Here is a 25,858-nt window from a genome sequence, read left to right on the forward strand (position 1 = left end):
GTGAACCACTGCCCTTTGCTGGATGGATCAGAACTGCTCGGTTGTATGTGTCATAAGCCCTCTACTGTCATGGAATATAAGAACATAAGACTGGCCATACTGGGTCAGACCAAAGGTCCATCTAGCCTAGTATCCTGTCTTCCGACGGTAGCCAATGCCAGGTGCTCCAGAGGGAATGAACAGAACAGGTAACCATCAAGTGATCCATTCCCTGTCATCCATTCCCAGCTTCTGGCAAACAGAGGCTAGGAACACCATCCCTGCCTATCCTGGCTAATAGCCATTGATGGCCCTATTCTCCATGAATTTATCTAGTTCTTTTTTGAACCCTGTTATAGTCTTGGCCTTCACAACATCCTCTGGCAAAGAGTTCCACTGTTTGGCTGGGCATTGTGTGAAAAAATACTCCTAGTTCTTGTGTTGAGTAAATAACACTTCCTTGGTGTCAAGTATCAGAGGGGTAGCCGTGTTAGTCTGGTTCTGTAGAAGTAGCAAAGTATCCTGTGGCACCTTATAGACTATGCTGCAAAACATCTGTTAGTCTATAAGGTGCCACAGGATTCTTTGCTACTTCTAACACTTCCTTATTTACTTTCTCCACACCAGTCATGATTTTATAGACCTCTATCATATCCTCCCTTAGTCATCTCTTTTCCAAGCTGAAAAGTTCCAATCTTATTACTCTCTCCTCATATGGAAGACATTTCATACCCCTAATAATTTTTGTTGCCCTTTTCTGAACCTTTTCCTATTCCAATATATCTTTTTTGAGAGGAGATGACCACATCTGCAAGTAGAATTCAAGGTGAGGGGGTACCATTAATTTATATAGAGGCAATATGATATTTTCTGTCTTCTTATCAATCCCTTTCTTAATGACTCCCAACATTCTGTTTGCTTCTTTGACTACCGCTGCACTTTGAGTGGATGTTTTCAGAGAACAATCCACAGTGACTCCAAGATTTCTTTCTTGAGTGGTAACTGCTAATTTAGACCTCATCATTTTATATGTGTAGTTGGGATTGTGTTTTCCAATGTGCATTACTTTGCACATGGAAATTCCCCTTTAGTTCAAAGGTTAAATGCCTGCTTGTTTTGGAGCAGGAAAATCCCATGTTCTATCCCCACCATCACTTTGAAGTTCTGCGAGGCCAGAGTTTGAGACAACAATGAACTCTTAAGCAGCCTTGGATTTGTTACAATGATTTTCAACCAGTGCCAGAGGCAGAGCTGAAAGGTCCCGTAGCCCAGCCCCAGCTCACTAGCGTGATTCCTTCTCCAAAGAGCAAACCGGGTGGTGTCCCTGGTCAATTAGACCCCGAGGAGGATAGTTTATTGCTGGCAAGGGGTGGGGCTCTCAGGAAGCAGAGCCAACTGATTGTGCAAAGGATCCTTTGGAGACGGCGTCTTTTAATTGGCGTCAGGCTTAATTTTAAGATGTTTCCTTCTGCTTTCCAAATGCATCAAACTTCCTTCAGCTGTGTCAACAGAACAAGAGCAGGTCACTGACACTCATTACTCAGGGACACTTGTCTCTGCCTGAAACTACACCACCATTTCCCTCCAGCCCCACCCTGGCCTTGACAGGAGGATAAAGACAGGTGTCAATCCCTGTTCGTCGGTATTGTAGCCGTGCTGGTCCCAGGATATTAGAGAGACAAGGCAGGTGAGGGAATATCTTCTATGGCACCTTCCCAGACCTGAAGAAGAGCTCTGTGTAGCCCGACAGCTTGTCTCTTTCACCGCCAGAAGTTGGTGCCATAAATGATATTCTCTTGCTCGCCTTGTCTTGCTGTTACTCCAGACAGGGACGCCACGGTGTTCTCACTTGGGAAGCGGAAACAAAACACCTAGGCTACGTCTGCACTACGGCCTACATCGGCAAAACTTATGTCGCACAGGGGTGTGAATATTCCACCGACATAAACGTTCGTGTGCACAGCGCTACGTCAGCGGGAGAGCTTCTCCTGCCAACATAGCTACCGCTGCTCGTGGAGGTGGGTTTTTTATGCCGACAGGAGAGCTCTCTCCTGTCGGCATAGAGTGTCTTCACCAGGCACACCGCTCTGTACGTACAGACATGGCCCTAGAATCCTGCACCCCCAGCCCGGGACATGCTGGAAATGGATCTTCTGTTCCAGCGGACCTGAGTGGAAATGAATGAAGACTTGATGCAAAGGGCTCTGTGGTCAATGGTGAGTCTCCCATTGACTTTAATGGGCTTTGGATCAGGCTGTAAAACCCGCATCTTCTGTGGGAACTGAAGGGAACAAACCAAGAGTCTTAGGTAGGCTACTGCACTGTTTGCCTGTTGCTGTGTGATTGCAAGCTGTCCTCTTCTCAAGCTAAGCAGGGTCAGGTAAGCTTAGTTCTTAGATGCAATCCTCTCGGGAAACCCTCAGCAGTGCTAGCCATTTGGTGGATAATGTTTTCTGAGTCAGTCTGTGGTCACGGTGTTAGCACACCTCCGGGGCTGGGGGGCTGATTTTCACAGGAGATACAAAACCAAGCGGCCAGCCAGCTGTGGTCATTCAAGATTCACTTCAGTCATTGCTGTTTTCACAACAGCACAAGTGTCCTGCCCAAATTCCAGCTTGAACAATTACATTCTATGTATTGAAATTCCACCTGTATTTTCAACTGGACACGTTGTGATTCTTCTCTTTGTGCCCTGAATGGTTGCGTGGTGCCATCTGTGTACCACCCCAGAAGTGGCTGCATTTAAGAGTGACTAGTTTAATCCCTCACACCAAGAGTTTGTATAGCCCTTTAGAATCCATGTGGACCAAATGTGGTTAAGACACACTGGACTTTGATGCCGCACACTAGGATTCAAATCTTGCTTCTGCCTCAGACTCCCTGTACCTCAGTTCCCCACCTATAAAATCAGGATAATGCTCCCCTTGTTTATTTGGATTGTAACTGCTTTGGTAGAGCACTCCTCAACAGAGAGCCCTGATCTCAGCTGAGGCCTCTAGGTGCCACCACAATGCAAAAGAAATAAGAATAGATACCAAGTTCATTCTCCACTCCCACCTGGAGAAGGGAAGGAGGTGGGTTTTAATTCCCAGGTTGCACATGGAAGGGAAAAAAGCCGCAATTTCTTCAATGAAGCAGTCACAGAAGAAGACAGCTGCTCACCCAAGAACTATCACTGAAACATTGTGGCAGTGACTAAGCCAGGAACTGCAAAGCTGAGGCTGCAGCTTGCGGCTCTCGGGGGTTCTGCTATTTCAAAGGTGCGTGAGCTGAGCACAGACTTTCAGCTTTTACCTCTGCGTTTCCTGACATGTGATTCTTGATGTCACCATGTGGAACAATTCCCTCCCCCTGTTTGTGAATAATAGGTTTTTAAAGGGGAAGAATGACCAATCTAGAAATTAACAAGGGAAAAACCTTATTAGAGTTGATCTAGTCTTTATCGCTATATAGTACAGTGCTTATACTTACAGACCCTCGGGGCGGGCTTGTCGTTAAGACTGGATGTAGAGACAGAAGATCCAGGTTCAATCCCCAGCTCTGCCACCCACAGACCCCGTGACCTTGGGCATGTCACTTCACCTGCCTGTACCTTAGTTCCCCATCAGTAAATGGGGTTAACACTTTCTACTTAGCTAAGCTCATTGAGCCCTAAAGAGGAAATGTGCTTTATAAGAGCTACATATTATCACTGTGCAAACACACAGGGCTTGTCTTCGCTATGGAAAAAGGTTTGTCCTTCACTCGAGTTAGCTAGTGCAAGATAGAAGCCTAGTGAAGAGCAGGCAGATGCTAGGTTCACAGACATTTGCAGGTCAAGTTAAAGACCAGGCTCCCCGGGGGTTGAATTTGAGTTAAGAACACACCTTTCCCCCCTGTACCCCACCACAGTGAAGCCATGGTCTCTCTGCACCTCGGAGCTTACAATCTAAGGACACAAGACACCAGGGCACAGTAGATGGAGTGGTTTCTCTAAGATGACCAAGACCAGAATCCAGGTCTTCCAAGTTCCAGCCCAGTGCGCTAGTCACTAGACCATACTGTCTTTCCAAAGGTAAGATGATTTTCCTTCCTTCTCTTTTTACTCTGCACAGACAGCACCATCTGATCCTTTGCATAAGAGCCTCCGAAGTTTTCATACCCCTAACAGCATGCCCGAGATCCCTGCACCTGCAGCATCATGCTTCTGCCCCTCCTGGGCACATGTCCAATCAATCTCGGGGAAGCCCACCACACGCCCAGCACACACTCTCCCCAGTCCCTGAATGGAGTTCAGCATGGTGTGCTGGGGCCAGAGAGCACACACCTACCTGCATGTAGTTGTCCTCACAGTAGTCGGCCACTTTGTGAAGTTTGCTGTAATTCTCCCTCAGGACTTGCCTGGCAGAGGGGATTTCATCCTGCTGAAGTTTCTGCAATTCAGACATGCTGCTGCTTTGCTCTGTTCCCACTTCCTTCTCTGTGAGAGCTGCTGTCCTAGCCTGGTGTTTTGAACCTTGCAGCTCTCAGACGCGCGGGTGCAGTCACTGGCTGGGGAGGAGCTCAGTCACGCTTCAACTGCCTTCAGCAGCAGTGAACCTTTTCCTTTGCATCTCTCACAGAGAACTCAGGACCTGTCATCTGCCTCAGATTCACTATGCACTGGTCACTTGCCCAGCCACCCTGGGGGTTAATTCAAAGAGACCTGACTTCCAGCTCCTAATCCCCTACTAACCACCCTTGGTTCCTTGCATCCCAGCCCCTGATCTGGAGGCTGACTGATACAAAGAGAAACCAAGGCGATCGGAATAACAGGAAACTTCAGAATTGCCAGTAGAAGAACCAATTATTTTAGCCCTGGGGGTCTGTTTACTGATTGCTCCAAATGGGTTCCCACGTTCTGCAGGACAGAGGAATTGCAACACGAACTGGGCTGCAGCAAGGGGGAAACTGGTGTCAAACCATTGCTCTGATCCTCTTGGGGAATGGGTGGATGGAAGAGGAGCAATGGAGACAGGGATACAGAGCCACCATGGGAAGCTCTGGGGACCAGGCGAGAGAAAAGCAGCAGTGATAAAGGATGTGAATCATGTTCCCACTGGCAGAAAAGTAAGTGGGCGATGGAAAAAGAAGCATTTCCAAGAAGAACCCAGCAACTAGGGAAGCTAAACTATCAGGCAACAGCAGGCTCCTTAGGCATCAACTCGTGTCCCACTCCTGCCATCTGCTTGAGGCATTTGTTCCTATGTTCATAGCTGAACCTGGGTGCCATGCTTGGTTCTCTCTACAGCTGCAGCTACTCCGTAGTGCATCTAGGGAGTCAAATCCTGGCCTTACTGAAACCAATGAGTGGGGAGTTCGAGACGAATGCAATACAGCAGTGGGGATCCTCGTATTCAGTGGGACCAAGGTTTCCAGCAGAGACGGGCCTGAACCAACCCCTCAGATCAAAACGGCCCTGAACTTGGGCAGTTCAAAACCCAACATCTGGCTCAGATATTTGTGCTATGGGCTCAGCTCTGCTTTCCAAAGAACATGCAGGGCCTGGCATCACTCCACATGCTACATAGCAGTTGCCCCTTCACTCAGTCATAAACAAAGCTTTAACCTGGTTATGGGCCAGTCTACACTATAATGTGCAACAATGGGGCTCTTCCATTCCAGCCCCTCTGTGCTGCGCTGCCACTTTATCTCCCTAGCTGGGGATTCTCCCAATGTGAGCAAGTCCCCATTGACATAGAGACAGTTTAATCTGTTCCTACTCTACCCCAGAGCACAGGGGATGCGACCACAGTGCTGCTGAGCTCGAGCTATTCTCCAATCGGCAGATGGCCCCTTGGGGGCCGTAGCCAGTTGGTGCACTTGACAGCAGCTCCTAGGCGGCTCTAATCATAGAATCATCGAAATGTTGGGCTGGAAGGGACTTTGAAAAGTCATCAAGTCCAGCTCCCTGCATGGAGGCAGGACCAAGTAAACCTAGACCAACCCTGACAGGTGTTTGTCCAACCTGTTCTTCAAAACCTCCAATGATGGGGATTCTACAACCTCCTTGGAAGCCTATTCCAGAGCTTAACGACGCTTAGAGTTAGAAAGTTTTCCTTATATCTAACCTCAATCTCACTTGCTGCAGATTAAGCCCATTACTTCCTTGTCCTTCCTTCAGTGGACATGGAGAACAATTGATCGCTGTTCTCTTTATAACAGCCCTTAACATATCTGGAGGGTTTTATCAAGTTCCCCCGTCAGTCTTCTTTTCTCATGGCCAGTTTGTTTAATCTTTCCTCACAGGTCAGGTTTTCCAAATCTTTTATCATTCATGTTGCTCTCCTCTGAACTCTCTTCAATTTGTCCACTTCCTTCCTAGAGTGCGGTGTCCAGCACTGGACACAGAACTTCAGCTGAGGCCCCACCAGTGCTGAGTAGAGCAAGGCAATTACCTGCCACATTTTACATACCTTTTTTTTTTTTTTACAACTGCAGCACATTGTTCACTCATATTCAGTTTGCGATTCAGTTTGTAACTCCCAGATTCTTTTCAGCAGGACGACCACCTAGCCAGTTATTCCCCATTTTATAGTTATTTGATTTTTTTCTTTCCTAAGTGAAATACTTGGCCTTTGTCTTCATTGAATTTCATCTTGTTGAAGTCAGGCCAATTGTCCAGTTTGTCAAGGTCATTTTGAATTCTAATCCTGTCCTCCAAAGCGCTTGCGACCCCTCCCAGCTTCGTGTGATCCACACATTTTATACACATACTCTCCACTTCATGATCCAAGTAATTAATGAACATATTGAACAGTACCAAACGCAGGACTGACTCCTGTGGCCCAGGATCCCACTACATAAGCCCTCCCAATTAGGTTATTTTGGCATGATTTGTTTTTGACAAATCCATATTGGCTATTCCGTATAACTCTATTATCCTCTAGATGCTTACAAACTGATTGTTTAATAACTGGTTCTAGTATCTTTCCAGGTATCAGAGTTAGACTGATCTATAACTCCCTGGGTCCTATTTGTTCCCCAGTTTAAAGACAGATATGATGTTTGTCCTTCTCCAGCACTCTGGGACCTCACAGACTCTTCCTCCCCCACACCCTCTGCTGAATCCAGGAAAGAAACATGGATTGCAAGGGAATCTAGCTCAGTGATGTAGGTAATAGTGTGGTCACTCAAGACCTAAAGGGTTTCCAATGGGAGAAGAAGTAGTGGGAGAGGGAAAGCATCCTGCCTCTAGGGAAGGAGCAGACCTCCAATGCTAAATTCTGTAGTTCTCATCTTCCCTGTAGAGAATGGAAATATTGCAAGAGGAGGCCTACAGGAGAGACCCTCCTCAAGAGATCTTTCCTGGGAGGATTAAATAATAATTATATTATGGTAGCACCTAGCTGCCCTGCCTGAGATCAGGGAACCTTTGTGCTAGGCACTGCACAAGCTCAGAGTAAGACCACTCCTGTCCTGAATTGATTGCAATCTAAGGCTGAGATTTTTCAAAACTGCCCAGCAGATTTGGACACATAGTAGCCATTTGGGTTAATGGGAAGGTCCAAATCCCAGACAAAGGAATCGTCCCATTTTGTAGGGAGACCATGGCAAGCTGCCACTCAAGTCCCAGGCCAATGCCTTTGCCATAAGGCAATCCTCTCTTCCCTCCAAGATCTGTGGAATTCTAGAATCCTCATAAAAATAGCATGTGTACCTGCCTGCCTGTCAGTTTATCCTCCCAGAGGAGCACAACTTGCTGCCATGTGGCCATCTGCAACTTAAGGGGGGTGGGGTTCCCAAAGCACTCAGCATTGGCCTGACTGCTCCTGACGAAATCCAGGGAAATTTCACTTTTACCTTGATTTCCAAAGGCAGCAGAGGTAGGCCAAACACTAAGGGTAGGATTCAGAAAAATACTAAATCCTAAATCCCATTCAAATCAATGGGATTTAGGCACCTAAATACCATCATGAATTCCACCCTAAATGCTTCTGAAAAGCTCTCTTACTTGCTTCCACCAAGCCAGATCAGTAAGTAGATGCAACTTCATTCTCAGTCAGTCTCAGCCTTTGGCAGCTCTTCTGCTGAAGGGGAAGGGCTGCAGACAAGGGGGAGATCACTGCTTCTCCCTGGGGGCAGTTGGGGAAGGCAGTCACATGAAGACTTGTCCACACATGAAAATTAATAGGGTGTGAATTTAAAGCAGATTAAGACCATCCACACATGGAGATAATCAGGAGCAGCTATTCTGGAATAGCTCCCTGTGTAGACAAGCCCCCAGGGTATGTCTACACTATGGGTGCTACAGCAGAACTACAGTGCAATAGCTATGCCACAGCGTAGACTCCTCTGACATCAGTAGAAGATGGTTTTTTGTCCAGGTAGTTAATTCACCTCTCCGAGGCAACAAGATCAATGGAAGAATCCTTGTGTCAACCTAACCGTGTCTACATGGAGAGTCAGTCTCCTATCTATAGAAGAAGCAATGCAAACTTTTTCCCATGTTGCCCCACCAGCATTCCTCAGTCCTGGCTCAGAGGGGGCAAAGAGGCCCACTCGATCCTTACCTCTCTCTGCAGAGACTGCCAATGATGTCTGCGTGTGGGAGGAGGAGAAGGGAGGGTGTTTTAGATTATTGACCCCTGCTCACTAGGAACTTGATTCAGACCCACCAAGCTCAGTTCACAAAGCAACTGAGCGGCCTTCAGGCAGCAATGGCTCAAGATGGCCCTAGGACAAAATCCCAGATAACTTGGCCTATTGTACCCATCTCTAGCAATTCTTTTCACTCACGACCAGCCTGGACTGGAAATCTGACTCCCAAGCATTTGGAGGTGCTTTCTAGGCTGCCCTTATGTAGCACAAGGTGAACGAGGTAACCGCTTTCATTGGATCCACACAGCTATAAGAACTCTGCCAACAATCTCAAATTTTGCTGTCTGAAATAGAAATGGCACACGAAGAAAAAGGAAGCATTACGTAACAGCAACATCTAGTTCCAATAGAGAAGTTGGTCCAGTAAAAGGGATTACCTCATCCACCTCTCTCTAACATCCTGGGACCAACACTTAAGCAGCATGTTAGTTGCCAGCTATGAAATTATTGATCAGCTTTAAAATCTGTCTCTGCAGCCCCCTGTCCGGTTACCCTGGGTTTTTGAGGTTAATGCCTGACACCTGACCAGCTTAATAAACTGAGTCTATTATCAGATTAGGAACTGAAGACATCTGCTCCACTGGCCATCTGGTAAGTCTGAAGGAGTCTTCAAGTGGGAAGCAGAAGGAGAGAGCAGAGGCCATCCTCTCAACAGCCTGTACAGATGTATCTCTAAAAGCTCTCAGCATTTCGGAAAGGAAAAAGCCCTCACCCAAGTAGGTAAGTTCCCTTCATTTCCTCAGAGCATAGGCTGCTTTGCTGCAGTGTTCATGTGTGTCACTGTGCTCCAGGCTGTGTCCTGGCTTCTCTTCGAAGCCTCGCTTTTCCTTGGTTTATCACTCAGGTGTCAATGGGTTGCAGGTTGGCACAAAAGTGTACCAGTCTCAGCTATGGGATTTGACAGTATTTATATACCACTGTAGGTAGAGGAAGCTAGGGCGAGAAAGATTGAATATTTCTATTGCAGTGCATTATAGAGAGTGCACTTTTACGAAGTGATGGAGCAAAGAAAAATGGCAAATAACAGTGCTAGCAATAGACGGGCTACCTGTCTTAACCAGGAAGAATCACAGTGTGTGTGTGTTAAAATGAATCCATTCAGCGTTATACTTAGATATATTTTGCACTCAGACCTCCAAACGTGTTTTGATTCTAAATATGAAACTGATTAATCTATCATGTGGGCCACTTAATTTTGGTATTCTGAATAACATTTTTTTAAAAAGACACTCTATGTAAAACAGATCACTCTTGCTTAAGAAGTCTCTCTGAACTAGACCCAAACATCAGACCAGTTGCAGCCACACTTACTGAAGCCAGTAGCCTTACTTACAGGGGCGGCTCTAGCTTTTTGGCTGCCCCAAAAACAGCAGGCAGGCTGCCTTCGGTGGCTTGCCTGCGGGAGGTCCGCCAGTCCCGCGGCTTCGGCGTACCCACCGCTGAATTGCCCCCGAATCCGTGGGACCGGCGGACCTCCCACAGGAACGCCACCGAAGGCAGCCTGACTGCCACCCTTGCAGGGACCGGCAGGGCGCCCCCCAAGGCTTGCCGCCCCAGGCACGCGCTTGGAGTGCTGGTGCCTGGAGCCGCCGCTGCTTACTGAATACTGCTAGGTAATAATGATTAGTTCACACACATCACTTATTCTAAAGGATTCCCCATTCTTTTCCAAACCCTAATTTATCCATAGATTCCATATCCTCTGTTCTATTTTCGTAAATTGGATTCTGTTTTATGTGGAGTTGCTTAACTAATTGCACCTGCTATCTCCCAGCTTATAAATAATAAAGATCAGAAGTATAGTCTACATACATATTTAGATACTCAGAACAAGTTCAGTTTCTCTGGACAGTTTAAAATCTCCTTATAGTGGTGTTTCCTTTTAATACTCTTGCAAGTTAATTGTTAAATTATTGCAAATTAAAGCAGAATTGCCAATAAAATACAAACCCTACAAGCATTAGAGATATTTAAGTTTTGGCTTAACTTGACAAAGGCCAGGGGGGAAAAATCAGAATAATACTTCATTTGTTTTCCCCTTCCACATCAACTATGAAACTAATTTCAGACTCCAAGGGCCTGAACCTCAGCTGATGGAAGTTATGCGGCTTTACTCTGGTTGAAAATCCAGCCCACAGCATTCTGACAGATATTCAATAATTTAAACATAGCAGGTGAACTAAGGACAGTGTTTCCGACCTAACAGCTGTCCACTGTTGGTTTAAGTTAGAACTAGGAAGTTGTTTTCATGTTGCTTTTTATACAATGAGAGCACAGATGATGGTTTGGGCTAGGACAGAGAGCCAGGACTCCTGGGTTCCATGGCCAGCGCTGCCACCGACTTGCTTTGTGACAGTGAGCAAGTAACTAGAGCGGTCTGATCTTCAGGTCACCAGGTCTGTAAAATGGGGATAATACTTACCTGTTTCACAGGGGCATTATGTCACTTAATTAATGTTCATAAAGCACTTTGGGACTCTTGGATGGAAGGTGCTAGAGAAGGGCAAGTATTAGAATTTAGCTGGAAATAGGAACGCAGTAACAAACCTACCCAAAGGAATAGGGTTTGTGCCTGTGCAAAAATCTCCCACCTAATATATATATTGAATTGGGTGGGGTTTTTTTTAATATCAGTCTAGATACTCTGCTAGTGTAAATCAGCATCAAGCCATTAGATCAGGGCAACCTTTCAGACGTGGTGTGCCAAGTCTTCATTTATTCACTCTGATTTAAGGTTTCGCGTGCTGGTAATACATTTTAACATTTTTAGAAGATCTCTTTCTATAAGTCTATAATATATAACTAAACTATTGTATGTAAAGTAAATTAAAATGCAGAGCCCCCCCAGACCGATGGCCAGGACCCAGGCAGTGTGAGTGCCACTGAAAATCAGCTCGCGTGCCACCTGTGGCATGTGTGCCATAGGTTGCCTACCCCTGCATTAGATGCTTTCCTGGATATCAAAAATATACAGTTATAGGTTAAAAAAAAAAAAAGCCTTGGAAGAGCTATTAACCCTCATCCTTCAGGGCATCAGCCTAGCTACTGGGGGGTCATGAAGACTCTCTCTGGTAGCAGCTAATCCCATATCTGCCCACTGCAGGGTTTCTTACACCTTCCCCTAATACTGGTCACAGCTGGTGACGACAGAATATTGGACTAGATGGACAATTGGTCTGATCTAATGTGGAAATTCCTATGTTACCTAAACCAGCATAGCACCACTGGCTCTAATAGAACTCAGCCACTTTAAACCAGCTGAGGATCTGGCCCATCAAGGTTTAACTGATTTTATCTTCTATTGGGAATGCAGGAGAAATTCAAGGATTTTCCATACCAGCTCTGAATGGGGAAGCAGCTAGATAGCCTTAGTGTGTCTCCTGGCCTCACTGACTTCACTGGGTACTAAGAGAAGCTAGACTGTTGATCATACCTGCTATTTACAGAAGATGCATGTAAATCAGTAACGGGCTTCCACTCTGGTTGCAGGGCAACATGGCTCAAGATCTCACAGAAAAAGAACTGCTGAAGATGGAACTTGACCAGCTGAAAAAGGAAGTGAAGAATGAAAGGCAAATGGCAAGTATTTCTATTAGGGTCTAAGCACAATGGGATAAATTAATCCCTGGGGTAACCATCTAGACCAACGTTCGCCCCAATTTAAGGGCCTTCAATTAAATCTCAAATACAAAACCAGTGACTGAGTTTTCACATTTCCACCTTAAAGATAGGATTTAGCCTTGTGTTTTACTTGTCCGGATAGCAAATTTCAGGCTTCTAGTGCATATCAAAAGGCTAAAGGAAAGGACGATTAGTGAGAGCACAAAGAGAAAATGATTTGGGACCAGATCTCAAAGGTACTTAGGTGCCTGACTCCCACTGAAATCAAGGAGGCATGAGGATCTTGGTCCCTGAGTATATGGAACACAGTTTTCTCTAGCTGCCATTTGAGTATTTAAAGGCCCATGGCAAATAGTTTGCCAACGCAGCCCAATCATGTAAGGTGCCAAGTGCCCTCAACTCCTGTTATAGTCTATGGGAGAAGAGGGCACTCAGCACAAAGAAGGATTGGTCTCACGGGGCTAGATTTATAGGAGTTTAACCTCATCCTAACATTCAGCACTCAACACACCACAATCTTTTCAGAAATCTGGCCCACAGTGTCTGTTGCTGCACAAAAAGCCTGGCCCAGTTCCACTGAAGTCCATGGGAGCTTGGATAACAGCAAGATCTTGCCACTGACTTCAATGATAGCAGGATCAGGCCCAAACTGACAGAGAATGACATTAGATTTAAGACACTTATATGCAATGTTTCATTTTTTTTGTTTTTGTTTTTGTTTTTTAAAGGTTAAGGGGCAGGAGAACTACTTTGTATAGGAGACCCCTTAAAATAATCCAGTTGTATTGTGCAGGGAAGACAAAGTCACGTGCTAGAGAAGACAAAAATCCTGGACTTGTTGAGGGATGAGATTGACTAGAGGATTGAAAAGTCTTAGCCAATTTCCATCTTGTACCATTAAATTACTACAGTATAACCCAGCTGAATTAACATGGCCAGAGTTCTTAGAACAGGAGCCGGGATAGCAGTGCAGTCTCTCTGCATGGAATTCATTGGCTGGTTCATCGGCCCAGCGTTGATATTCTATTCTATACAGGTTTTATACCGCACTCATCACCAGAGTATCTGAGCACCTTCCTGTAGTGCATTAAGCAATGTGACTATGTATCTGTCATGTGTTTGTTCTCTTATCCTCTCTCCAGAGGGAGAAGTGTGTGCAAAGGAATGTCTTGTTTTGCTAGGGTTTTTGGTTTATTAAATATATATCTGTTGCTACACGTTTACATTAGAGAAGGCAAGGTCAAAAAAATGTGCCTTGCACTTGGAGTGAAAAGCGATAAGGTCTGTTATAGCCCTGAGTGCCTGGGGGAGTTCACTACACAGTCTCGGACCAGCCCCGAAGAAGGTTCTGTCTCCCGTACAGATGAGCTTTTACCCTTATTGTTGCGAGTCCCACAGTGCCAGAGGAGCAAAGTTGTTGACTCCTCCTGGTGTTGAGTACCCTCAGCTCCAAGGAGCTCTTACTGGCTTGCTGAGGGTTCTCAGCACCATGCCCCGGGGTTCTGGGAAATTCCTGCTGCTGATCCAGGGAAGTGGCCTGCTTCAGAAAAATAATTCCCATCAAGGTGCAAGATTCAGAGTGGGATTGGACATTTATATGGATAACAAGGCTATTCAGAGTTAGAACAGTTAATGCTAAGAAACGGGTCTGGTAGGGATCTAAAACTGCATGCTCCAAAATCTTCAGACAATCTCTAACAATTAGGGGCTAGGATGACTTCTACGTGGGGAGAGGCTTCCTGCACCTTCTTCTGAATCATCTGTCACTCGCCACTGTCCGACAGTGGAGTAGAGGGACCATGAGTCTGATACAGTCTGGCCAATCCTATGTAATGAGATCTCATTATCATAATCTAAAAAGAGATTCTTCTTTCTCTCCAGGTCTCCAAGACGGGCAAAGAGCTCAAGGAGTATATAGAATCCATGGCAGCAGAGGACCCTCTTTTGAAAGGTGTTCCTGAGGATAAGAACCCTTTTAAGGAGAAGGGAGGCTGTATAATTAGTTGACCCCTGCCACTCACAGACAAACTTCGGACCCTTTCCTCCTACAAAACCATGACTGTACGAATTTTGCTTACCCTGTAGCATGATCTTTCCATTGGGTGGGGCAGCCCCCCAAAACGAAACCCTTTTGAAGTGCAGCACATCTATGGGAGGGAAAAAAAGGATATTGGAGACGTACCTAAATTTAGCAGCAAGAAGGCAGCCTTCTTCTCTAGGCTCTCAAACTAAATGGAAATCCGCTGTAATATACACACATTTGTTGAACTTGCTGCACTTCTATCAATCAACACTTAAATCAGGCATTAAGAAAACCTTGAGCCTATAAAGCTTAACTTCAGACTTGACCTCCCTATAGCACAAGGTGGAAGGCAATTCCACTTGACTTGGGCGACTGTGAGTAAGTCACTTAACCTCTGTGACAGAGGTTCCCCATCTGTAAAACCGGGATAATAATGCTTGCTCGCCTTTGACAAAGCATGTAGAGATCTAAGTTTCAAAGGTGCTAAGTATTATTATAACTATCATGCCCAATGATTTTAGAGAGCCTGATAAATTGACATATTTACTCTGTCCACATACCAGGCTACCAGTTACTTGGATGTTGCTCATTTATTCATTACATTATTTGGGGAGAGACCCCCCCACCCCGTCTGCCCCAGCAACGCACTCAGATTACAATGCAAGAACAAATATTTAATACAGACGTAAAAGTCTAGTGATGGGTATGCAGGAGAGGAAGATAATAAGGAGCCAATAGCAATCATTGACGGGGAAAGGCACCATGGAGAAATGTCTTCAGGGAGATTTTTTAGAAGTGGGGAATGAGCTAAGTCTCAATTCCAGACCTTACGAGCCGCAATTGTGATGGCTTGGCCATCTGCCAGCCTGAAATGTGCAGCATTTTCCTATATGGCACACAAGTCCAAAGAAGGGCACAGAAGGGAGCAAAGCTTGCAAGCAACTTGTTCAGAGCCCTCTTCTCCCTGCCTCTACTTCCCCCCACCATCGTATCTGACGCTGGGCAGATTCCTTTACAGCAGGAAAGAGCACTGAGGAGATGGATGTTGGGAGCTGCGCTGGAACTACAGTTGTTTTGACCATCATTTTAACTTTGGAATTCACCTGCGTTCATGTCGGTAACAGCCAGAGTCCTCTGCTCACCTCTTGGGAGTTTGAAGGCCTGTGGATTAACAGAACTGAGGGGAAGCAAGATAATGACAGGAAGGCTCAGAGCTGTGGAAATGGGAAATAACCTAGGGGTGAAAGGCTTCATCTGCTCAAACCTAGCCTGGGGTGGTAGTGAGAGTTATTCCTCAGATTGCAGTTCCATGGCTTGGGTGATCTCAGTCCAGTCCCCAGCTGTCAAGTACCCCTAAGCTGCCCCACATTGCTGACAGGCTCAGCAGAGAGGCCAAGCACTAAATGAGCTACAGAATGTGACTGAGCCTCCTATGACAGATTTGAGGCATTAGCAGGGCAGCGTGAGGCGCTCACCTTGCCACTTCCCATGCTGTTACCTGAAGTGTATCCGTTTGCAATCACCAAGGCTGAAATGTTCCAAGAGCTGATGTGATTATGGGTGTCTTCATTTTTTGGGGAGCCCCCCCCCAAAAAAATCACTTGCGCAATAACCTAAATCAACAGAAAAAAAAAGACAGTGAGGAATCCAAGCTTCCTGTCTGAGGCAGAGCCGTCTACACCACTACCACTTCCCCTTTGAGTAAGACATGTGGCCAAGACCACGACTCAGAACCCTGCTGCATCCTGTAATTTCTCTGTAATAGTGTATTTGATATTAAAGGATATGAAACACTTTACTTCGGAGGTACAAAAGATACATTTTAAGTAGGCATGTATGAGTGTAAGGTTTAGCAGCGTTAAAGACAATAAAGGCTTTTTCAGCAAAGGAATTGTCCATTCTCTTCCCTCCCGTATAAAAAACAACTGACATGTGGGAAGAGGTGGCTGGGTTATCTTTTGGTGCCTGTTGTAGCAATTCTGCATGTCAAGCATTTGTGCTGGAACATGCCAAAGTACCAGCTTCTGATACTTTAGTGGCAATGTAGAAGTCACATCAGGACTGGCTTAGTTGGCACCACGTACGAACAAATCTCTCTAGTTGGTTATTTGACTTGCATAATTTCCATCTGCCAAGCCACCGCTCGCACTAACCTGAGGCTCAGTCCTGATCACTGAACCTCATGGGAGTGGAAGGGGGCCCAGCATTCTCAGGATCAGGCCCTACACGCATCATAAAGGAGCCCAGCTCCCATACACGAGATGAGTGTGGGGAGGGGGAATAACATATAACTAATTTTTTAAGCCAAATCGAGAATTATGCATTTCCTCTGTAGCTGACATCATCCTGCTCAATGTCTTGCATGCAATTAGCAGAAGATGTTTTCATTCTGTTGTGGACTATAAATAAATTTGCTGAATATTTTAAACATTGCTCACCCCCCCCCCTTTTTTTGTGGGGGAGGTGTTAGTAGTAGTTTCGAGAAGTACCTGTTCCTGATTTTACAGCTTGGAACATAGAACCCTCTGCTCAGTTAACCTGTCAGAAGGCAAAATCACCAAGAAATGTTTCCTTGAGTGAAATTCCAACTGAAGTTCATGGGAATTTAGCCTGAGTCAGGATTAGCGAGGTTTGGCACATTGTTGACACTGAAAGGGCGAAGTATCTGACATCTTTTCAAAGGGTCTTTCCAATCAGCACACACAATATGCTGTTTTCTAATCAAGACAAACATCTTCAGGTTAAAAACAAGACCCAGTTTCTCATCCCCCAAATCTTCCTCTCCCAACAGCCTCTGCTGGAACATGTCACCCATCATGTCACCATCAGGCACTTATGAAATATTAAAACTTGCCCACTGACAGATAAGAGCTTTGCTCTTTGTCTCCGTTTCCAATCTGAGACGGAGATAGATCAAACATACCCAGGTATTACTGTTCTCAAAGCAGATTGACCTATTTAATCAAAGCTAAGCTCCTTGTAACCTGCGTCAGAGTGAAATAATCTGTATTAAAGGGATTTGGGTTTCTGGGCCTTTCCTGTTTGACTAGCTTCTGGTCTTTACAAAGGATTTACCAACAGCCCTGAAACCAGGGGTTGTAACCAGCCTTTGAAATTTGTTTAAGCAAACCCTGCCTGCAGCGTCCTTAGAATCTCCTGAAGCAACCAAGCAACTCTAATCCTGGAACTTTTAAGATTCTATCAGCTTGGTACAGGAAGCCAATGTTAGTCAATGGAATACCCTCTGCAGGTCAGAAGTCTTCTATGGGGCAGGTGGGGTTTCCAAGGTCCAGGATCATACATACAACACAGTTGCGGAGAAAGAGGCAGCAGACTCAGTAGGTGGCGAGAACTAACAATGCATTAATAGTGATTGGGGGGGAAACCAAAGTCACCCTTCCAGGGTGACACAAGAAGTGCTGCCCTCAGGAAATTAAAATGTGCACAGCATGCTGACTCCCTGCTTATAGCCATGGCCATTATGATTCAGGCTGCTACATAGCTATATTTTTGCAGAAAATTGAGGGAAAATAACCTTGTTTGTGCCAATATGAAGGTTCCTTTAAAAAGAGTCCGGTATCCTATAATGCCTGTGTAGCCCAGTCTAAAAGAACATGGGCATTTGCTCTAATTAAGTGCCTTGTCCATACAAAATGTTTACAAGATTATTATTTCCACCTAGGTGATTTAGACCTTTAGTTCAAAGAGAAGAGTCATGCTTTTAGATCTAAAGGTCCCAGATTTAAATCCCACTAATGACCCAAGCAGGTAAATTATACCATCTGGTTTTAGGCAGAACTGCTCTCTCTTTTCCATGGAGACTTCTGCTTAAAAGCCCATGGTGCAACATAGCTCCCCCTCTACAACCTGCAAGTCTCCCTTTAAAAGATGCACAAATGAAGAGTGGAGCTCTAATCTGAAAAGCAATTCTGCAGATGTGTTACCACACAGCTTCATGTTTATCTTCTCTCAGCGACTCCAAATTACGTTTGTTCTGCTTACCAACAGTGGCCAGTCTCCAAACCTGCCTTGGGATCTGAGTATCAAGCTGGGTTATTTCTGACATACATCATCACCAGTAACAGCAAGTCAGATTCTGCCCTCACCTGTGTAATGCTGTTGTCTTTACATCCTGCACTCATTTACACTCACGTAACTCCATTATCGCAGGGCCAGTGGGGGTGCAGCACTGGTATAACATGGCAGAGTTTGGCCCCACAATTAGAATTTTGTTAAAAATTCTGTTAATGACGACAACCCAGCTCCATCTCTTTTCTGTGTTGTTTCAGCTGAGCTAAGAGAAGTAGAATCTTATTTTTGCCACTAAAAACCAACACTTCTGACTCTGAATGTATACAGTTGGAGGGTGTGCAGCATAGATCTGCTGACTAAGGGGGGCATTTTTACTTAGCCACCTTCTGCAATAGAACCACACTGAAAGTGGCAAACTGTTGCAGATTTGTACTTGGAAATTAACATCCTAGTAAGAGCAAAGGATAAGTGTCTCCATCAGGTAATTTAGTGTTTTCAGGTTTTTTTGCCTGCCATATTCCCAAATCAGCTAATTCCCTGGTCTCAGCCCCATTTGGGGGCAAATCTTCATTTGTCGGTCTGCATTTTGCCCCCATTTTCAGACTCACAGGATGAAGCAACAGCTGTTTGAACATTGACACAGATATTGCAATTCAGAGACGCTCCCCAGAACCAGCTGCAAACAAGTGGAGAGAGGAAAGGTAGGTGGTCATAGACAAAAGACAAGCAGTGGCCTCACTCAATCCTTATTTCAGCAGCTGACAGACAACAAGAGTCACAAAATCAGCCAGATCTCCACCTGTGGCCAGTCTGCCATCTGGTGGTAGTATCTATCCAGGTGGCAGGAAAGAGAGAACCAGTTCTCTCACTGCAGACTAGGAAGCCTTCATTGTAATTAGTCAGAGCAATCTTGGTCTGAAATACCAGGAGAGCTACTGAAGCACTCCAACATTTCATTTGTATGCAATGTCAGGATGAAGTGCTACAGTCTCTTTACAAATAGTTTCCTTTCTCTTGCTACACAACTTTTCCCCATCCCACATATCAACCACCCTTAAAAATCATCCTGAAATCTACATGATGCATTTTAAAATTTGCTAGCATCTCTCATTCTAATGGCACACACCACTCCAGAAATGCAGCTGCCCATGGCACACAGCAAACCTAGCATTGGGGGAAGAGGAAACTGGGGGAGCAAACCAGTCATAAGAAATAACACTGGGGTCTTCAGTGTTTGTGCAGATCACATCCTGAAGGACCTACTCCTGAGTGGACAGTAGTGAATCAAAGGATGAAGGGCTGAGCTGACTCTGGGATTTGAAGAACCTGTGCTTCAAGAAGTTGCAGTATTTCAAAGCCACTGCATCAGCCAGCTGTGACAAACACCTGGTTAAAAGGGGCAAGTTAATTAAGGCCTGCTTATTAGGAGCGCTGTGCATCCATCATTCCAGTCCAAGTCAATGGTGGTCAACACCTCTAAAAACCAGGCCTTAGGAGTACAAGCAGGAAGGTGAGAGGGCCAAATAGGGTGCCCCCCTCCCCGAGTTAGACTCACAGCTGATCAATGGGGAGGGGAAACTGAGGCACAGAGGATAGTGACTTGCTCAAGGAGGTCAATAGCCAAGCTGGGAACAGAACTCAGGTCTCCTAAATGCCAGCCCAGCACACTACCCACTGGGCCACACTGCCTCAGCAGGGAGCAGAGCTGCAGCTTGGCTCAGGCTGGGGATCCCGAGAGAAGCAGTGGGGGAGCCAGACCAGGCAGGGTTCAAAGCCCCCTTGTGACTCTGCATGAACCTGGAGGGGTCAGAGCTAACGGGGGGGGCGCTGAGGGACGCCAAGGAGCTAGACACAGACCCCCCCGTGACGGGAGGGGGCGCTGAGGGGCGAGGGCGGGAAGCGGCTAGGACCGGCGCGCGACCTCCCCACTCCGAACCCGGCGCACACAGGAAAGTAGCCAATGCGAGCAAAGGCATCGCTGGCCAGCCAATAGCAGGGCGGGGAAGGCGGGCGCACGCCCTCACTCAGCCAACCTGCGCTAGGGAGGGCGGGGCCGGACCCTTCGGCGTCGCTCGGATTTCTTCGGTACCCCCCCGATCTCCCCGCGCATGCGCAAGAACACGGCGGCGCTACCCTTTGCTCCCGATACACAAAATGGAGTCCAAGCTTAGCTCCCCTCCCCTTTGACATTAGCCGGGGGGGCAGTTTGGGGCTCGCCCCCTCCCGACTCGCACGGACTCCACTCTGCCTGTGAATTGACTAAGGCCTGGGTGGCAAAAAGTCCCTAGAGGTCCCACCGAGATTTGAACTCGGATCGCTGGATTCAAAGTCCAGAGTGCTAACCATTACACCATGGGACCAGCTGCCTAGGCTAGTGCGTGGAACCCTTCCTCAGCCACTACCAGCTGCCTTGCAGGAACACACCCTCCCTGCCCCTTTCCTTGCAGCAGCCTCTCCCCCACTCACTCCTGTGGAAATAAAGCCACCCGATTTTTCACACTTGCAGCCTACAGAGGGCAGTTTGCTCCCCGCAGAAAGCCCTGAGTAAATGCTGCAGAAAGAGTCTGCCAGCCACGTGTTGTCTTTGCAGGCTTGCAAGCTGTGGAGACGCTAGGGAGCTAGCGGGACCTGCTTCCCGTGGCGGGCAGCGGGAGGGGCTACTTCTGCACTTGCATCGCCTGTGCTTGAACCGAGCTGGGCTCTTTCAGGCTTGGACAGCAGACTGTGGGTGCTGGAGAATTAGGCTGCAATTGTAACCCCACAGACGGCAAAGCTGCAGATAGGAGAAAAGGCAGATGGGACCCTCCTCAGCGTTTGTGAGGACTCGTGCAGTCTCTCCTAGTCCTCCCTCCACCCCTGTTTTGGATACAGTTGAACCTTTACCAAGAAGAGGATTTTGATCTGTGGAAACACTTATTTAAAAACCAATGGTCCTCGCTGCTGCACCAACACTGCTGCAAGCTGCAATGATTCAACCATGGCTATAGAGCACTGAAGTGTGTCTTGGTTTGGTTTGATGGACAGGAAAACAGCTGTGTTCTCCAAGGATGAAATTCTCTGCTCACATCCCGGCTCTGATCTGCTCTCAGGACATGCACCTATCAGAGCTAGAGAGCAGGCTAGCAGAGTTGAGCTGCAGCGTGTAGAGGATTTTGCTTTCCGGGCAAACACTTGTTGGGAAATAATATATTAATGATGTTCCTAAATGCTGCAAAAACACTCCTGCAAGCAAAAGTGGTTGGGACCGTGCCCGTGGAAGACTGTTTGCAGTATATAAAGGAAGAGAAAGGTGCAGTCTGACACTCAGCGTTATAAACTCTTCTTTCGGGGTCCCATGCTGCAGCACAGCTGAGATACTCTACTTCCCTAACATCAGCAAACTGCAGTGGCAGACCCCTGTAACCCAGATGGGGCATTTCCTTCTGAGAAAGGATTTTCAAACGGTCCCAAAGTTGAGACCAGTGGGGCAGGCTCCATTGCAGGGATTTGGGAGGAAGATTTTGCATTCTGTAGACTGTTAAGGCAGCATACTCTAGTACTGTAGTTAAAAAGCAGGGAATGGGTCATCAGGCAGACAGCAAAATCCTTCCTCACCAGAGGGATAGGACTCTAAGAAGTGTCTTAAAAAGCCATCCTCCACCAGAGGGCACTGACTTCGCAGCACTGGGATACTAAGCATTTATATCATGGGTCTCAAACATGCAGCAGTGTAGACATACCCTATGAATCTTAGCTGCCTCTTGAGGCCAAAGACATTATTGCAGGTACAAATGATGCAAATGCAGAGAAATACCATTGGTTTCAAGGGGAGTGGGGTTCTGCCTTTTAAAAAATATATTTTATACCAGTATAACTGAGATCAAGTTCTACCCCCTGTAATAAGATGAGGCCCTGAGACATAAACACTTGTATCAGAGGCCCAGTATGAGACCTAGGGCCTGTAACAGGTGTGATAAACTCAGGACAGACAGCTGCAAGGGAGGGATAGGAATCAGTCCCAGAGGGTTAAAAGGCCCTCCTCCTTATCAGCTGGGAGGCAACTACAGGTCAATCAGGTTCAGCTGAGAAAGGGTTACCACGGTAGCAAATTAGAATCAGCTGAGTGGGAGCCTACCTGAGGTTAATTAGGATCAGCTGATTCCAACTTGAAGCTGCCTGAGACCTTTTTAAACCCCTCCCTGGGAGGGAGGAGAAAAAAAAAAAAAGAGAAAGGAGTAGGAGTGCTGCTGCCGCTGCCGTTGCCGTTGCCAGGAGTGTTGGAGCAGCAAGACAGTGAGCCTTACCAGGAGGAGAGGCAGTGCTCTCTCCCACAAGTGAGTAAAAATACTCTTAACAGGACTGGTGGAGAGATGGGGAGCAGACTCCCCCTGTGTCCCAAGGGGGACTGCATTACCCAAGCCTGTCTCACTAGGGCTAAAAGCAGCAGAGGCTGGGGAGACTGAGAAGGTGCCTTGCCACACAGGCAAGACTTTGTTAACGTAGAACAAGGTTAAACTGTGAGCCACAGGCAGGCCCTGCTCAGAGGCTGTCAAGGAAAGGGCTGATGTTGCAAAAACACACATACCTAAAATGTACTGGACACTAGAGATATAAATATGTTCCAGGATAGTATCAAGAACACAATGATACTAACACATTCCACGGAGATAATAAGGAACAGGCTCACCCATCCTAAAGACACGGTCAAAAGGATAATATGATGAATAGAGTTGTTTTGTTTGAACCAACATGTACCAGGAGAGAGACAGCACCCTAACATGTAGAGGGGTTGTACCTCTATATGTCAGGAGTGATGTGTAACTTGTTTGTATCTAAGCAGCTGGGGCTTTGGTTTCAGCCTCGGGTGGTGGGGCTCGGGGACCCAGGCTGCAGCCTTGCATGGTGGGGCTTTGGTTTTCTGCCCTGGGCCCTAGCGAGTCTAATACTTGGAGGACCCCCTGGAAACCTGCTCACAGCCCCCCAGGGGGCCCCAGATCCCTGGTCGAGAACTACTGCAATAGAGGACTCCCTCTACCCTCTTGCTTGATACACTTTCACTTTGAGAAGTCTGTTGTGTCACATCAAAGTAAAACTGCGCTTATTTTCACAGACTGTTGAATCCCCTATATGTACAGACTTAATCACTTGTCCATTGGCAAGCCCTGTGAAAGCTAACAGTACAGTACGGCTGCCGGCAAGGTGTGCTGTTAAACAATAGACTACTATGATTTCAGGTTAAAGAAGTGAGTTTTTTGCATCAGCCTAGGATGAGCGATTAGCAGTTTCCTTGAAGGGAGTGGGGAGGTGTTATATGCACAGGGGAGCTGAAGCAATGAGCCTCTCTGAACAAAACAGACATGAACAATGAACAGCAGGGGCACCTGGGACAGCTTGAAAAATTAAAGGCGTATAAAGCATAGCAGGATTAGGGTGGTTCAGTTACCAGTTGTGATTGTGCAAGCAGCAGATAATTCCTGTCCTCTTTATCCCATGCTTTAGTGCAGGAAGAAATTCCACCAGCTTTGTCGCTGGTTGACAGGCCGATGAGTTGTGCTGGGTGCACTTGGGTAGTATTTCTAGGGTTCTGAGTCCTGGTCTGAACTACAAAGTTTTACTGACACAGCTTTTTCTGATAGGAATGTGGGGAAAAAAATCAGACCCTTCACCTACTTCAAAATTGCGATGCTGGCAATTGCCCCTCTGTAGACGCAGTTTATATTGGCTAATGTGTCCTTTTGCCAGCATAGTTTATGTTGTTCAGGGAGGAAGTTTAACTATGATGGCAAAAGAAGTCTTTTTGCTGGGATATGCTGCATCTCTGCTAGAGGGCTTTGCTGATATAGTGATTCCAGTAAAGACTTTGTTGCCTGGACAAGCCCTGAACCTAGCAATGTGCTATTGTTCATGAATTCTGGCTTAGTGCCTTCAGATCTTGAAAGCATTGGTAAAGCCCCAGCAAATCATTTCTCTGCTCTGGCAAGTCACCAAGTATTGTTTCCATTCCCCATTCCATATGCATGTTGCTGTTGAGTGATAATAATATGGAAACAATAGTTTTACAAACTTGAAAGGAAAGCTAATGGCCCAGATTGTCAGCTGGGTTCAGGAATAGACTACTTGTATTCTGATTGGGAGTCAGTTAGGCAGGGATTCTCAAACTTCATTGCACTGCGACCCCCTTCTGACAACAAAAAATACTTCATGACCCCAGGAGGGGAGATCAAAGCCTGAGCCCACCCAAGCCCCACTGCCCCGGATGTGGGGCGCCAAACCCCAAGTCCCACCACTCCAGGCAGGGGGGCCAAAGCTGAAGCTCAAGGGCTTCAGCCCCAGGTAAGGGGCCTGTAACCTGAGCCCCACTGCCCAGGGCTGAAGCCCTGGGGCTTTGGCTTCAGCCCTGGGCAGTGGGGCTCCAGATTCAGCTCCAGGCCCCAGCAAGTCTAAGCCAGCTCTGGCAACCCTGTTCAAAGGAGGTCGTGACCCACTTTGGGGTCATGTCCCACAGTTTAAGAACCGCTGAGTTAGAGCAACCTAGGGGCTGCTCTAACTTACCCTACACTTCCCAGGACACCCTGTAGGCTCAGGCAAGCAAAGAATAGCCAGAGGACAACATGTTCCATGTGGCCTTCTCCTGATAGGCCTCTTACACCACAGGTGAGCACAGGGCTGGATCTGGGCTGCTCTCCACCAGTAGAGGAGTCCTCTTAGGTTTCCACCCCTTCTTCATGGTATCAGAGCACCATAATGGGCCCTTCATGGCAGGGCACATTCAATAGGAGCCACAAGATTTCATTAACAAAAAAAAAAAGTCTTACGTTTCCTCCATTTTAATTGCAACTCCTCCTGAATATGGAAACAGCATGGGATTCCAGCAGCCTATCACTGTTCCACATGCTTTTCACCACCACACACACAGCTCCTTCCGCTGGTTCTGGTTTCATGCTGGTCTGACTATCCAGATAACTTCTTCTCATGATGATTTTTTTCCCCATACATACAGATCCTTGTACCTTGGGCTCAGCAAGCATCACCAGGGAAGAGAGTGATGCTGGCATTCCAATGAACTCTTGGTTCTAGGCTTTAATGCTACTCCCAAGACCACCCAGGCAATTTTTGTGTGTGTGTAGATATGTTCAAGGAAGGCCACAGGAGAAAGCGTAATGAGACTGGATCATGGGGTAAGTAAGTGATAAAGAAGCCACCAGAGAGATTTAAATTTGCAAAAGCTTTCTTGTGAGGAGGTGATGCTAGGGAAAGATGCTAGGATCTGTTGGTCTAATAAATACACTATAAGCAGCAGCTGAGCAACCTTGCTACACAGGTGACTGCCAAGGAGTCACAGCCCTGGGTTAGAGGGGAGTTTAGTCAAAAGAGAGGCCAAAAAGTAGACCTCAGAGAGACAAGTTAGCACATGACAGGAAGATAGCCTGAGATGACAAAGCTCATCTTTCAAAGGTGGGGGCAGGCAGCTAACAGCCATCAGGCGGTAATTATTTTCCATCCTGGACTGGATTTGACAGGCAACAGTAGTGAAGGTGATGAAAGGCTTGATGGAGTATTACTGATCTCCCAAACCAACTTGTGGAGCCGATCACCTCTTGGGGC

At 46.6% G+C, this 25,858-nt stretch overlaps 2 protein-coding genes and 1 non-coding gene across 9 annotated transcripts in view; 1 reads left to right on the forward strand and 2 right to left on the reverse strand.

The window, feature by feature from the left end:
- ABI3 (ABI family member 3) overlaps positions 1–18,368 on the reverse strand; it is a 38,294-nt gene extending 19,926 nt beyond the window's left edge. The window contains exons 1-4 of one of the 6 annotated variants that reach the window (XM_039516728.1): positions 18,349–18,368; positions 15,741–15,855; positions 14,298–14,366; positions 12,032–12,144 (exon numbers count right to left, since the gene is read on the reverse strand). Coding sequence is in view for 4 of the 6 variants with exons in the window: in XM_039516723.1 (XP_039372657.1) it covers positions 4,290–4,406 (117 nt within the window). In the remaining 2 variants the exon portion in view is untranslated. Of the gene's footprint in view, positions 1–4,289; positions 4,718–12,031; positions 12,145–14,297; positions 14,367–15,345; positions 15,420–15,740; positions 15,856–18,348 lie in introns of those variants that run through there. The other 5 variants (XM_039516727.1, XM_039516726.1, XM_039516724.1 and 2 more) reach the window with 5 other exon arrangements.
- On the forward strand, positions 9,182–15,747 carry GNGT2 (G protein subunit gamma transducin 2). 2 transcript variants are annotated; one of them, XM_039516741.1, is made up of 3 exons: positions 9,182–9,314; positions 12,088–12,177; positions 14,101–15,747. In XM_039516741.1, the coding sequence occupies exons 2-3, from the start codon at positions 12,094–12,096 to the stop codon at positions 14,224–14,226; spliced, it is 210 nt and encodes a 69-aa protein (XP_039372675.1). In that variant the 5' UTR covers positions 9,182–9,314; positions 12,088–12,093; the 3' UTR covers positions 14,227–15,747. The 2 variants fall into 2 exon arrangements, with proteins under 2 accessions (XP_039372675.1, XP_039372674.1); XM_039516740.1 differs by having other exon boundaries at positions 9,188–9,318.
- A 2,194-nt stretch (positions 18,369–20,562) lies between the features above and the next one.
- TRNAQ-UUG lies at positions 20,563–20,634 on the reverse strand. Its single transcript has one exon. It is a non-coding gene; the product is annotated as a tRNA-Gln (tRNA).
- Between the last annotated feature and the right edge of the window lie 5,224 nt (positions 20,635–25,858).

This window comes from Mauremys reevesii, linkage group 27 (assembly GCF_016161935.1).
Source record: "Mauremys reevesii isolate NIE-2019 linkage group 27, ASM1616193v1, whole genome shotgun sequence".
Classification (NCBI taxonomy): Eukaryota; Metazoa; Chordata; order Testudines; family Geoemydidae; genus Mauremys; species Mauremys reevesii.

Bases quoted from the DNA above. Each gene is read 5' to 3' on its own strand.
- GNGT2 (XM_039516741.1), top strand. From the start codon at position 12,094: ATGGCTCAAGATCTCACAGAAAAAGAACTGCTGAAGATGGAACTTGAC. The intron at 12,178-14,100 runs GCAAGTATTTCT...CTTTCTCTCCAG, and splicing joins TGAAGAATGAAAGGCAAATG to GTCTCCAAGACGGGCAAAGA.